This window comes from Bubalus bubalis, chromosome 24 (genome assembly GCF_019923935.1).
Source record: "Bubalus bubalis isolate 160015118507 breed Murrah chromosome 24, NDDB_SH_1, whole genome shotgun sequence".
NCBI classification, from domain to species: Eukaryota; Metazoa; Chordata; class Mammalia; order Artiodactyla; family Bovidae; genus Bubalus; species Bubalus bubalis.
Window position 1 is genome coordinate 3,563,300 of NC_059180.1, and position 14,340 is coordinate 3,577,639.

At 44.5% G+C, this 14,340-nt stretch overlaps 1 protein-coding gene across 4 annotated transcripts in view; it reads right to left on the minus strand.

The window, feature by feature from the left end:
* RNF216 (ring finger protein 216) overlaps positions 1-14,340 on the minus strand; it is a 120,976-nt gene that overhangs the window by 14,768 nt on the left and 91,868 nt on the right. For all 4 annotated transcript variants that reach the window (XM_044935751.1, XM_006044282.3, XM_006044280.3 and 1 more), the window contains 2 exons: positions 7,591-7,688; positions 501-723 (listed from right to left, as the gene is read on the minus strand). In XM_044935751.1, the coding sequence (XP_044791686.1) occupies positions 501-723; positions 7,591-7,688 (321 nt within the window). The remainder of the gene's footprint in view (positions 1-500; positions 724-7,590; positions 7,689-14,340) is intronic.

Genomic DNA, 14,340 nt, shown 5'->3' on the forward strand with positions numbered 1-14,340 from the left:
TTATCATCCAAAGGTATCATATAGTAAACTATTATCAATAGCTATTAATACTAAACCATTTCTGAACATCTGGAACAATCTTTCCTGGTCATGGTTTCTATTTGGTGACATTTTATTTATATTCATAAGTGAGATAAATCTGTAGCTTTCTTTTTCAGGGTTACCTCTGAGAGGTTTTGGTATCAGCATTTGGCTGGCTTTATACAAATACATGCAAGACATTCCTTATTTTTCTATGGTCAAAAATATTTTGAATGGCATATGAAATTCTATTCTGTAAAGGATCAAAAGAACTTGCTTATGAACTATAGGGGAGTGCTGCTCTCTGCAGAGTAGCTTTTAGCTACTTTTTCAGTTTTCAGGTATTGTTATCAGTCTGTGCAGTTCCCTATCTTTTCAGGGGTCAAAATACACTAGGTATGTGTAAGACCTCTTTTTGTTGTATCACAGTATTGATACTTGCCCCCTACAAAATGACAGGCAGCCGTTTGTTCACTTACAGTGGGGTCGGTCCAGAGAGAGCATCGGGAACACTCCTGGCAGGGGGCTCCTGGGGAGCGAGGGTGCTGGCAGAAGTGGTCGTAGCCATTGATGGACACGCGGCAGAGGTAGCACATCTGGGCACCGCAGCGGCAGGACATGCGGTTGCAGCCTTCGGATTTGATGAGGCTGGTCCCACACTTGTGGCATTTCCTAATGCGGGCGGCAGTCATTTTTTCTTCACTTAAAAAAAAAAAGGAAGAAAACATGATTGGAGAGAGCAGCGAAGATGAAAGAAAAATATGGCTGTTAAAGTATTTCTTTTCACAGATAATGACTGCTTGGCTCTTCTGGTGACATGCAAAGGGTAAAAAGAATCTATGTTTTGGAGTCTCAGAACTGGCTTCGCTTTTTCAGTTGGATGACCCTGAGTAAATTATTTAACTGCTTGGAGACTCAGTTTCCTCGTTTTTATAGTGTTCTGAAAGAGGATCACAGATAAGAACAAAGCACCCGGGGTACAGTGCCTGGTACTGGGTGTTTGGAGGATGATTATTCTGTTTGTTACAGGTGTCCCTAACTGGCTTAAAATAGAAAAAAACTCAGGGTCTTCCTAAAGAATGTTTTTTATATACACAAAGCTGGATAATGGAGAGCCAGTAAACCTTAGTTATACACACCTTGTATTTTTAAATACCTGACATTGGGCCAGGGTAGACATACCTGGGGGCCAGCCAATAGCCGCTCTATGACTTCCTCCTGTTGGCAGAGCCCGCCTCCTCTGACAAACTGGCATGTTGGAATCCTATATTCCCAGGTCCCTTGCAGCTAGGCGATGGGCGTGCATATGACTCAATCCTGGCCAATGCGAAGCTTGTGGGGAGGCTACTTGCTTTCAGAGGCACTTTAACTGTTATCTACAGTCAAAATGACAGGTCTTGGCTCTTCTTCAATAGCTGGCACTGCTGAATTAGTTATTTCTTACGGTGCTGTTCCTAACTCTAAAATAACACGTGCCAACTTTGCCTGTAATGCTCATGTGTCTGTCTTCCTCTGCTGCACTGCATTCCTGAAGGTAGAGGGCAGAGGCTGTGCTGCCTGTACCCAGCTGGCATGAAGAATTACGGTCCTGATGGGACGGAGCCAAAGGTGTCCCTGCTGAGACCAAGAAGGGCACGAAGGAGCCCAAGGGTGCACAGCCCTGAAGGACTCATCCTGCTGCTCGAGCACATCTCTCCTCTCCAAGTACGAACCCAGAGTGGTAACCAGGGAACTGCCTCAGTGTAAGGACCATAACTTTCTGGGGATAAGCTCTGATCCACTCTCTCCCTCCCAGAGCTGAGACAATGCAACCTTCTCCCTTCCATCACTCCCCGTTTTTCTGCTAATGAGGAGGAGCAGCCAGGTGAGCATGGGGCAGGCAAGCGTTTTTAAACACCGATGTTCAGAAGACTATTGTGGTATGCTCCTCAAAAGCCAGATCATGTGTTTAAACAAAGAAAAAAATGCATTAGGAAATTGGCTGCTATTCTCTGAGGTCTAATTTCTGAATGGTCCAAAATGAAGGCAGAACTCTGGCTTGAAAGAATTTAAATCCAGTTCAAGTTACAGAAGAACAAATGAGTTCTCAGTTTTGCTGAATAGGAAACAAGGTCAAGGAGACAAGGTTTTTAAAAAATGAATTTATTACTGTCAACACTGTATACATGTTCACGATTTCAGTGAGCTCAGCAACTGTGAACACATTTCTCAATCCTCCATGGTAAGACTCACAAGGTTCTGATGAAAAGGTCTGCCATCTGAAAAGCTGTGACCACAATACAACTGCAATTTTCTACAAAGCAGGAGCTTTCTGTGTAAGCACACCCTGGAGACTGCGGGCTGGCCTTAAGCCGCTGCGCTCTAAAGGCCTGGGACTGGCTCACTTCTTACCTGGGCAGCTCCTCAGGCTGTAGTGTGGGAGAAGAGTGGCTCAAGAGTACACTATCCTTTCTAGGAAGAAAGCACAGGCCTGGTCTGTCACCAAGCTGTGAGTCATCAATGTGAAATAATACTGGGTGTGATGCGGGGAAGTCAAGGCAGTTCTAAATGGATGGAGGAATATAAAGAACACATACAACTCAACATTGTTGTGATGGTCAAACAGCTGTTCACACTGCAGGAATATTTATTCAAATCCGTTTCTGCGAAACAATAGTACTAGATGCGACTGGAATGACCTTGTCCCAAAAAAGGACTGCTCTTAAGGGATGTAGTGACCACCTATCCAATAATGTGAAAGTGCAAAATGGCACTGGGGAGAAATCATAGTTGGTTTTTTTGGGAGGAGGGTGATTTGGCAAGTCAATTCTAAACTAGGCAGGAAGCAAACAGGCCCACAGGATGTGATCGTTTGCAGGAAAGGAAGTGAGGCCTGAGCTGCAGCTGTGTGTGCTGACCTTGTGTCCAAACAGGAAGGCCCACTGCCCCGCTCTACACAACCAATCAAGAGTCCACAATCCCTTGCTTATCTGTTCTCACCACTACCGAAAAACACTGGGAGTGCCTTCTGGGCACTGTCTATTCCTTGTGGCACATGCTATTTGAAATCTTAAATAGCTTTCCTTCATGAGCATGTGTATGTATTTTTTTGGTGATGACGTGACACAAAAAATTAACCATTTTATCCAGTTTAACGTATACAATTCAGGGACATCCAGTATATTCCCAGTGTTGCACACCCATCACCCTTCTCTGGTTCCAGAACACTTTCATTATCCCCCAAGGAAGCTCGGGACCTATGGAGCAGTCACTCTTCCCAACCCCCTTTCCACTGCAACCGTTAATGTGCTTTCTGTCTCCAGTGGGTTTGCCTATTCTGCACAGAGGCAGATATTCGGATGCCTATGAGTACTTTATATACATGGAATCATGTTAAGATGTGGCATTCTGAGACTGGCTTCTTCCGCTTAGCCTGTTTTGAAAGCTCATCCATGGTGTAGCCAAGTATCTTCGCTCCCTTTCTATGGCTGAATAATATTCTGCTGCTGCTGCTGCTAAGTCACTTCAGTTGTGTCCGACTCTGTGCGACCCCATAGACGGCAGCCCACCAGGCTCCCCCGTCCCTGGGATTCTCTGCAGTGGGTTGCCGTTTCCTTCTCCAATGCATGAACGTGAAAAGCGAAAGTGAAGTCGCTCAGTCGTGTCCAACTCTTCTCGACCCCATGGACTGCAGCCCTCCAGGCTCCTCCGTCCATGGGATTTTCCAGGCAAGAGTGCTGGAGTGGGGAGCCATTGCCTTCTCCAGAATAATACTCTACTCTATGGCTCTAACACACTTGGGTGACCATTCATCAGCTGGACATCTGGGCTGCTTCCTTCATCTGGCTAACACCAATAGTGCTGCAACCAACACTCTTGTACAAGGTTTGCTGCAGCACCTGCCTCACCTCATGCCACTTACTATGCTGTATCTTACGACTCAGCAACAAACCGCTCATTACGCCCTGTGTGCACCCTGCTGTTTCTTACTTCTGACAGTAGGCGACTGGGGTCCCTTGGGTCTCTGGTCCCTGGCGTAATGGCTATGAGGGGCGGGTGGCAGAGAAGTAGAAGCCCCTGGAGCACCCTTTCCCCACAAAAGGCGACACCAGATTCCTGTGACCATCTTTGAGACTGGCACCACCATCAAAAGCTTGAAAGACATAGGGCTGTTGATTCCCAACATATCTCCTTTACTCCTCTGACTGGCCTGTACCGAGGAATGGGTCCTGGAGAACACTGCACAGGCCTGACCGGGTAATAGCTCTCACTGCAGCTGCTGTTCCAGATGTCACCAGAGCAAACAAACAGAACCTCTGGCAACTGGTATGCAGCTATTGATCCGGAAAATGCTTTTATTTTCTGTCCAATAAGCTGAGAACACCAGAAGCAGTTGGTAAGGACCTTGATCATCTGTCACCCAACAGGTAACACACTAGACCACCATTCTAATGACATGCAACTAGAACCCAGGGAACAGGAAGCAGCAGGCACTCTAGTTTACATTAATATGGTATATGCATGCCAGAAAATGGGAGATAAATCCCTTAAAAATACAGATATCTCTAATTTCTATGAATCTCTGGTGGTCTGGAGGTCAAGTGTGTATATATCAGGCTATTATTCATCCCAAAGCTAACCACACATTGCTGTATTTTGTATTCCCACCATGAAGAAAGAAGTCAGACATCTGGGAGGCCTTTCTTCATTTTGGAATTAACATGTATCACATCTGGATATGTGGTTCTGATCCACTTACTCCTGAGACAAAAGGCCAGGTTTAAGCAGTGCCTAAACCAAGAGAAGCCGTCTAAGCTACATTCCAAGTGTCTATAGCAGACTAACATGCTGAATGGAGCTGGTAGCAGGAATTGAAAGGAAAGTCAGAATAGGGGCTATGCTTTCAAAAAGTAACCAACTCTGGGAATTCTCTGGTGGTCCAGAGGTTAGGACTTGGTACTTTTACTGTGGGAGCCTGGGTGATCACTGGTTGGGGAACTAAGATCCCAAAAGCCACACAGTGGGACCAAAAAAAAAGTAACCAACTCTTCTAAGAAACATCTCTGGGTCTGTGACTGAGTCTTGGAGTAGTTCAAATGCCCGATCAGGGGGCCATCAAGAACCAATTTATTGAGCTGGGCAAAACTCCATCACCAAGTGCAAGCAGAATACATACGACCAGGCCTGAGCAGGCCTTGAATGCAAGAAGCTGTCTGTTTATGTGCTTTGTCAAATTTATAAATCAGGGCCTCCTACTTAAAAAACAACAACAAAGAGCTAATACTTATGGAAAACATCATGTGGCATGATCCATCATGGACGCTTTAATCTGCACAACTCTACAAGTAGGTATGATTATGCTCTATACCTTACAGGTAAGAAAATTTTTAAACTTAATTTAATTGGAGGATAATTACTTTACCATACTGTGGTGGTTTTAGCCACACATCAACATGCATCGGCCACAGGTATACATGTGTCCCGCATCCTGAACTCCCCACCCCGTCCCATCCCTCTGGGTTGTCCCAGAGCACTGGCTTTGGGTGCTTGCTTCATACACTGAACTTGCACTGGTCAACAGATAAGGAAATTTTTAGGCACAGAAAAATTTAAAACTTTGCTCCAGGCTCTTAACTACAGGTAACCCCAATCTGATCACATGACTTCTTAAGAGCAGAGTAAGTTTATCACTGGTCAGACAAAGATGGAAAGATGGACAAAAGAATCAGAGAGACATGAGAAGAATTCCACCGCCCTTGGCTGGCTTTGAAGACAGAGGAAGAAGGCCACAAGCCAAGGAATGTGAGAGCTTCCAGAAGCAGAGAATAACCTTCTATTCACTGCTGCTGAGAAAATGGGAACCTCAGTCCTATACCCTCAAAGAACTGTATCCAGTCACCTGGATAATTCAGGATATTCTTCTCAATTTCAAGTTCAATAACCTTACATTTGGAAAGTCCCTTTTGCCATGTAAGGTAACGTATCCACAGGTTTACAGATTCCACAAATTAGGGAGACATGGGACACTTCTGAGGAACATTATTCCACCCATTAAACTTATGGCAAACAGCAAAGCCAGGGAGCTCCTTGCCTGGATTCCAGTTCCTGCTCTGCCAGTCACTGCTGCGTAAGCGTGTTTACTTGGGCTCTCTGTGCCTCAGCTGTTATCATTCGTAAAATGAGGATCAGATCAAATCAGATCAGTCCCTCAGTTGTGTCTGACTCTCTGCACCCCATGAATCGCAGCACACCAGGCCTCCCTGTCCATCACCAACTCCCGGAGTTCACTCAGACTCACGTCCATCGAGTCAGTGATGCCATCCAGCCATCTCATCCTCTGTCGTCCCCTTCTCCTCCTGCCCCCAATGCCTCCCAGCATTAGAGTCTTTTCCAATGAGTCAACTCTTTGCATGAGGTGGCCAAAGTACTGGAGTTTCAGCTTTAGCGTCATTCCTTCCAAAGAAATCCCAGGGCTGATCTCCTCAGAATGGACTGGTTGGATCTCCTTGCAGTCCAAGGGACCCTCAAGAGTCTTCTCCAACACCACAGTTCAAAAGCATCAATTCTTCAGCGCTCAGCCTTCTTCACAGTCCAACTCTCACATCCATACATGACCACTGGAAAAACCATAGCCTTGACTAGACGAACCTTTGTTGGCAAAGTAATGTCTCTGCTTTTGAATATGCTATCTAGGTTGGTCATAACTTTCCTTCCAAGGAGTAAGCGTCTTTTAGTTTCCTGGCTGCAGTCACCATCTGCAGTGATTTTGGAGCCCAGAAAAATAAAGTCTGACACTGTTTCCACTGTTTCCCCATCTATTTCCCATGAAGTGATGGGACTGGATGCCATGATCTTCGTTTTTTGAATGTTGAGCTTTAAGCCATAACAGTACCCATCTCTGGTGGAGACTTGGAGATTGTTAACTGCCCTAAACAGCCATTTCCCCCTTCATTTTCTTGGTTACAAAACCCACTCCTTACCCTTCAAATTTAAGCTGGACCAAAAAATCAGCCAGCTAGAGACTACATATGGACTCTGCCTTGGGGCCCGACTGTGAGCACGCGGCTCAGTCTAGAGCAAAAGGGTATGAGCAGAAATAATATTTCTGTCTCTCTCCTCTCCTATGGGCTGGAGTGCAAATATGGTTGCAACCTAGTCACAACCATGGAGGTGAGAACACTCCTCTAGGGAATGACGAAGTGATGAGATAAAGAGAACGAGGTTTTTGAATGACCTCATGGGACAGATGCGCTCTTATCTGCCTGGCAGGGCTGGACTATTATGAGAGAGAAACAGACGTCTGTATTACATAAGTCAATGCATTTATAAAGTTAATATCTGTAAAGTGCCCAGATACATAAGGAGCGCTATACAGCAATGGTTCCGACTGACGGCATTATGTTGCATTCTAGAGGTTGTAAGGGGGTTAGGTTGCTTCCTTGAGCTTATTCTAGACTGAAGTAGCTTGAGAGCCTGTTTTTTCACACAGCATTTACTGCCCACCATGCCCGCCCCCCGCCCCCCAACCAAAGACAGGTTAATGGGGGAGTTGAGAATCAGTCAGTAGGCTCCCCAAACCATGTTACTCACATAGATGTTCGGTACTTGATGTCATCTTTTTCAGCCAGCTCCTCACAAGTGAGGCCATTGTGCTCTTTCCAGAGTCCTTGACACTTCCTACAGGTTTCCTGGGAATAAAGGAGAGACACAAAGACAGCTCTTGGTGAAGAGATACCATATAAGTTTCCATTCAACAACAGGGAATGTGAAACAAGCTTCACTTGTCTTGAATTCTTTTGGAGGATCGCTCTCCATTTCAGCAGGGATATTTCTTAAGACATCTCTCAACAGAAGAAGAATCATTAGAAGGAACCATGGGGAATTTTTTCTCTCTTTAGATCAAAATAAAGCACTGCTCCCATCACCCAATTTGTATAAGGCTTTCTAAAAATTCCAAGAGTTGCTTGAAAAAAACATAAATCTAAAAGGATAGATTTATGTGGTCTTGGGCTTTTAAAATTAAAATGCTGTGAGCTGTTTGAGGGCTGGTTCCACCCACTATTCCAGCATTGGTCTGGCAGACACTACTTGTGTTAAAACTGAACTGAAGGACAATCTAGATTAGGATCACTAGGGGTCGTTAAGGGAGACATCCCTTCAGCCACCCCTCACTCAAAAAACATGGCTATCATCCTCCATAGCTTAACTTCATTTATAAATAAAAATTTTAAAAAGTATTACTTTTTATTTGAGGACCCATCACAGTTTACAAAATATTCTCATATATGCTGGAAACTATCTTACATCAACAACAAGAATTTAAAGAAACATGAATCAAATGTAATTTCCATAAATGGAAATCACCACCGTAATAAGTCCAATGAAGGAAAAGATGGTGTTATCAGCTTTGTTTGGCCTGGGGGCCAGTGAAGGCTTGAGGAAGTGGAGCCTGAGATTAGGAAGATGAGTCAAAGAAAGCAAAAGGAGAATAGCATTCCAGACAGAGGAACAGTAAGAGAAAGACGCTGGCAGAGGAAGTTGGGTAAGTTTGGTCCCTGTAGCTGGACTGCAGATACTGAAAATAGGCCTGGCGAGGCCCACTGAAGCCTGTCCGTGTGAGGCTTTGTCAGTTCAGTTCAGTCGCTCAGTCGCGTCCAACTCTTGGCAACCCCATGAATTGCAGCACGCCAGGCCTCCCTGTCCATCACCAACTCCCGGAGTTTACTCTTAACTCATGTCCATCAAGTCAGTGATGCCATCCAGCCATCTCATCCTCTGTCGTCCCCTTCTCCTCCTGCCCCCAATCCCTCCCAGCATCAGAGTCTTTTCCAATGAGTCAACTCTTCGCATGAGGTGGCCAAAGTACTGGAGTTTCAGCTTTAGCATCAGTCCTTCCAATGAACACCCAGGACTGATCTCCTTTAGGATGGACTCGTTGGACCTCCTTGGAGTCCAAGGGACTCTCAACACCACAGTTCAAAAGCATCAATTTGGTGCTCAGCTTTCTTCATAGTCCAACTCTCACATCCATACATGACCACTGAAAAACCACAGCCTTGACTAGACGGACCTTTGTTGGCAAAGTAATGTCTCTGCTTTTCAATATGCTATCTAGGTTGGTCATAACTTTCCTTCCAAGGAGTAAGCATCTTTTAATTTCATGGCTGCAATCACCATCTGCAGTGATTTTGGAACCCCCCAAAATAAAGTCTGACACTGTTTCCACTGTTTCCCCATCTATTTCCCATGAAGTGATGGGGCCGGATGCCATGATCTTAGTTTTCTGAATGTTGAGCTTTAAGCCAAATTTTTCACTCTCCTCTTTCACTTTCATCAAGAGGCTTTTTAGTTCCTCTTCACTTTCTGCCATACGGGTGGTGTTATCTGCATATCTGAGGTTATTGATATTTCTCCCGGCAATCTTGATTCCAGCTTGTGCTTCTTCCAGCCTAGTGTTTCTCATGATGTACTCTGCATGTAAGTTAAATAAACAGGGTGACAATATACAGCCTTGATGTACTCCTTTTCCTATTTAGAACCGTCTGTTGTTCCATGTCCAGTTCTAACTGTTGCTTCCTGACCTGCATATAGGTTTCTCAAGAGGCAGGTCAGGTGGTCTGGTATTCCCATCTCTTTCAGAATTGTCCACAGTTTATTGTGATCCACACAGTCAAAGGCTTTGGCATACTCAATGAAGCAGAAATAGATGTTTTTCTGGAACTCTCTTGCTTTTTTGATGATCCAGCGGATGTTGGCAATTTGATCTCTGGTTCCTTTGCCTTTTCTAAAACCAGCTTGAACATCAGGAAGTTCACGGTTCACGTATTGCTGAAGCCTGGCTTGGAGAATTTTGAGCATTACTTTACTAGCATGTGAGATGAGTGCAATTGTGCAGTAGTTTGAGCATTCTTTGGCATAGCCTTTCTTTGGGATTGAAATGAAAACTGACCTTTTCCAGTCCTGTGGCCACTGCTGAGTTTTCCAGATTTGTTGGCATATTGAGTGCAATACTTTCACAGCATCATCTTTCAGGATTTGAAATAGCTCAACTGGAATTCCATCACCTCCACTAGCTTTGTTCGTAGTGATGCTTCTGCCTTGTCATACTGAACAGTATGACAAGGCAAAATGATAGGATACTGAAAGAGGAACTCCCCAGGTCGGTAGGTGCCCAATATGCTACTGGAGATCAGTGGAGAAATAACTCCAGGAAGAATGAAGGGATGGAGCCAAAGCAAAAACAATACCCAGCTGTGGATGTGACTGGTGATAGTTCTAGCAAGGTCCGATGCTGTAAAGAGCAATATTGCATAGGAATTTGGAATGTTAGGTCCATGAATCAAGGCAAATTGGAAGTGGTCAGACAGCAGATGGAAAGCATGAACGTCGACATTCTTAGGAATCAGCAAACTAAAATGGACTGGAATGGGTGAATTTAACTCAGATGATCATTGTATCTACTACTATGGGCAGGAATCCCTTAGAAGAAATGGAGTAGCCATCATGGTTAACAAGCGAGTCAGAGATTGGATACAATCTCAAAAATGATAGAATGATCTCTATTCATTTCCAAGGCAAACCATTCAATATCACGGTAATCTAAGCCTATGCCCCAACCAGAAATGCTGAAGAAGCTGAAGTTGAACGGTTCTATGAAGACCTACAAGACCTTTTAGAACTAACACCCAAAAAAGATGTCCTTTTCATTATAGGGGACTGGAATGCAAAAGTAGGAAGTCAAGAAACACCTGTAGTAACGGGCAAATTTGGCCTTGGAATACGGAATGAAGCAGGGCAAAGGCTAATAGAGTTCTACCAAGAGAACGCATTGGTCATAGAAAACACCCTCTTCCAACAACACAAGAGAAGACTCTACCCATGGACATCACCAGATGGGCAACACCGAAATCAGATTGATTATATTCTTTGCAGCCAAAGATGGAGAAGCTCTATACAGTCAGCAAAAACAAGACCAGGAGCTGACTGTGGCTCAGATCATGAATTCGTTATTGCCAAATTCAGACTTAAATTGAATAAAGTAGGGAAAACCACTAGACCATTCAGGTATGACCTAAATCAAATCCCTTATGATTATACAGTGGAAGTGAGAAATAGATTTAAGGGACTAGATCTGATAGACAGGGTGCCTGATGAACTATGGATGGAGGTTTGTGACATTGTACAGGAGACAGGGATCAAGACCATTCCCATGGAAAAGAAATGCAAAAAAGCAAAATGGCTGTCTGAGGAGGCCTTACAAATAGCTGTGAAAAGAAGAGAAGCGAAAAGCAAAGGAGAAAGGGAAAGATATTCCCATTTGAATGCAGAGTTCCAAAGAATAGCAAGGAGAGATAAAGATAAGAAAGCCTTCCTCAGCGATCAATGCAAAGAAACAGATGACAACAAAATGGGAAAGACTAGAGATCTCTTCAAGAAAATTAGATACCAAGGGAACATTTCATGCAAAGATGGGCTTGATAAAGGACAGAAATGGTAGGGACCTAACAGAAGCAGAAGATATTAAGAAGAGGTGGCAAGAATACACAGAAGAACTGTACAAAGAAGAGCTTCACGACCCAGATAATCACCATGGTGTGATCACTCACCTAGAGCCAGACATCCTGGAATGTGAAGTCAAGTGAGACTTTGTAGGACATGATTATTGGTCTGACTTTTATCCTAAGAGTGCTAGGAGGAGTCAAAGGTGTCAAGCATGGAAGTAACACAAGCAGGTTGCTGATTTTAAAAGATGATTCTGTGTAACAGCATTTCTAAAACAAAAAAGGTGGTGGTGGGAGAATACAGTGATATACAAAAATCAACCTGAAAGGATACCCAAGAATTGGTAGTACTGATTATCCTGAGTGGCTGGAAAGTGGGCTGTGGGCTCCTTGAATCATATATTACATAAATGCACTACCTAATTGAAACATAAAAATTTTAAAAAAGAAACAGAATGGACTGCATGAAGAACTGAGAACCTGAATAGCTCTTCCTCATAAAAAGGCTTCAATCAAGGGATGGGGTGGGGGTGGGGTTGAGAGGAGCTGGTCAGAGATTGTCTGTTAAATGCTGTTGCTTCCAAAGGGTCCTGATGCTGTCTGGTCTATTATCTACATCTGTCAGCAAACAGAAGCTAAGTCGGTAGTGACTTCATTATTATACACCCAAACATAAAGCAGCACAAAACCCATTTTTAAAAGACCTTGTGTCTGACTATTCTAGGAAACTGGAGGATAAACAACCGCTGGAGAACAGATGAGCTGGTATCTAGACCCTAACCTTCAAACAATACCAACCTAGCCACCCACCAGGAACAACAGCTTGAAAACAATGCATAGCATCCAGAGAGTGCTTTCCAGCACTCCTGGTGACCCAGTTATTAATTCATGGGACCTTCTTCACAGGGAAGAACCCACCTTCTAGGTGAGGCACAGGTCCACAACAGTAAGGTGACCCGGCCAAGCTGAGTCAGCTGTGAGTGAGGGGCCACCATGGAGCCACTGCTCACTTCCAACATCACAGTGGCTCTCCTATGGGTCCATGTGTGGATTTTCAGACATGTTCTTCTCACTGAAGGGATCAGGGGTTTCAACGAATAAAATGAAATGTCTTTTGAAGAGACTAGAAACCCACAGTTAAAATATGACAAGCAAATAGCAGGCTGGGTGGATTTTACATTTGGAGCTTTCTCTGATGTTTCTTCACAACGTACCCTTTCTTCTAAGCACAGTGTGCGTTTTACTAAGAGGTAATCCTCTCAAGTACAGCTAGGCTTTGTTCCTAAATGCAACGAATGCTTAAACAGTATTAGAAGGAATGTTCTGGAACACTTCTAATGTGAAGATAGTCAAAAAAAAAAAAAGAAGATAGTCAATTCTTCAAAGTAAGGTTAATGAAAGTCCCAAGGATCATTTGTAAGGCAGAGTACACTGCTGACAAGGAACTTCAAAACACGCAGGACGTGCACATCCTGGTTCTCAAATCTAATCAGGGAGACTCTCCATCACCCTTGTGCATTTCAGATCAGGAGGAAGCAGCTGAATTCATCACCATCGCAAACACACAGAGAAGTCAGCCCCTTCCTTTTTGATGAGGAAGGAATGCACATACTGGTTACCTTGTTAAGGAGCAGCTACCAGTCCGTGTTCCTCATGGTATCAGGGAGATTTCTGGTTAAGCTTTTATGCTGCCCTTTAGCGCTTAAGATGCCTCAAGGTGATCTGCCTATTCATTAAGGTCTTAACTCTGCACTATAAAGAAAGCACTCAATGGCTCCTGTTCATCCATTTTCTGCTGCTTAAATGTTTAACAGGTAAGGCAGAAGATCACGTTTAGTTTCGGATGACCCTGTCAGGGAGCTGACATTTCTTCATAGAAACAGCTTTCTCAAAGGTAGCAGACAGTGTCCCAGGTCATCATCTACATGTAGCAGGGCCTCCTGCTGCTGGCAAAGAACCTGAGAGAGGAGACCAAGGGTGACAAGGGTCCAAGTCACCAGACTCAGCGCTCTGTGCTCGCCCTGGCCCCAGGCCTGCTCTGAAGTTGCTACGTTCCTTGTCACTCTGCATCTTACCTGCCTGACTCCAGCTCTGTCTCAGAAGCGGAACAGAGTATAAGCTGCTCCCTTACTTCTGAACTGTTCCTTCAGGGAAACTTCCAGACTTACTCTCCTGGGGAGAGATGTCGCAAGCCTAAGATATGGGGCATGGGGCTGTGGCCAATTCAAATAGAATCTCTGAATTCCAGGTCTCTGCTCTGCCATCTCAGGTACTCAAAAAATGATGGGGCTGTAAATCCTCAGAACTCTTAAATAAAAGCTGAGGTCTAGGCATGTGGCCATTCACAGATGCTCGGCATACTCTAGAAGCCACAGGGCTGTGGGCATTCAGGCCACATGTGTCTTCCAGTTGTGAAAGTCACTGGTTCTCCCCACCTCAAGACCCAAGTGACACAGGGATAATACTAGCCAAATCCAGTCAGAGTTTCATAGTAAGACAGAAAAGCAGACAATGAGATGGATGCTAGAACCCTGGCAATCAATCAAGCTTGGCAAGGTCAAAGCTTGGGCACAACCAGTGGGCTTTCCTTCCTGTCACTAAGGGGATTTGTGAAGTTCTATTTTCTCTATGGTAAGGATGCCGAGGAAGTTAGATACATGAGCAAACCAAGTACAGCACAGTGGAGATAAGTACAATAGTGTACACACGTGTGCGCGTGCACACACACAGGCACGTGAGAGATGGCAGAGTAGGGGGAGGGGTGAAGTCAGACAAGGATTCTCTGAGGAGCTGGCATCTTCATGGGACTGAATAAAACCAGTATTATGAGTGATGAGAA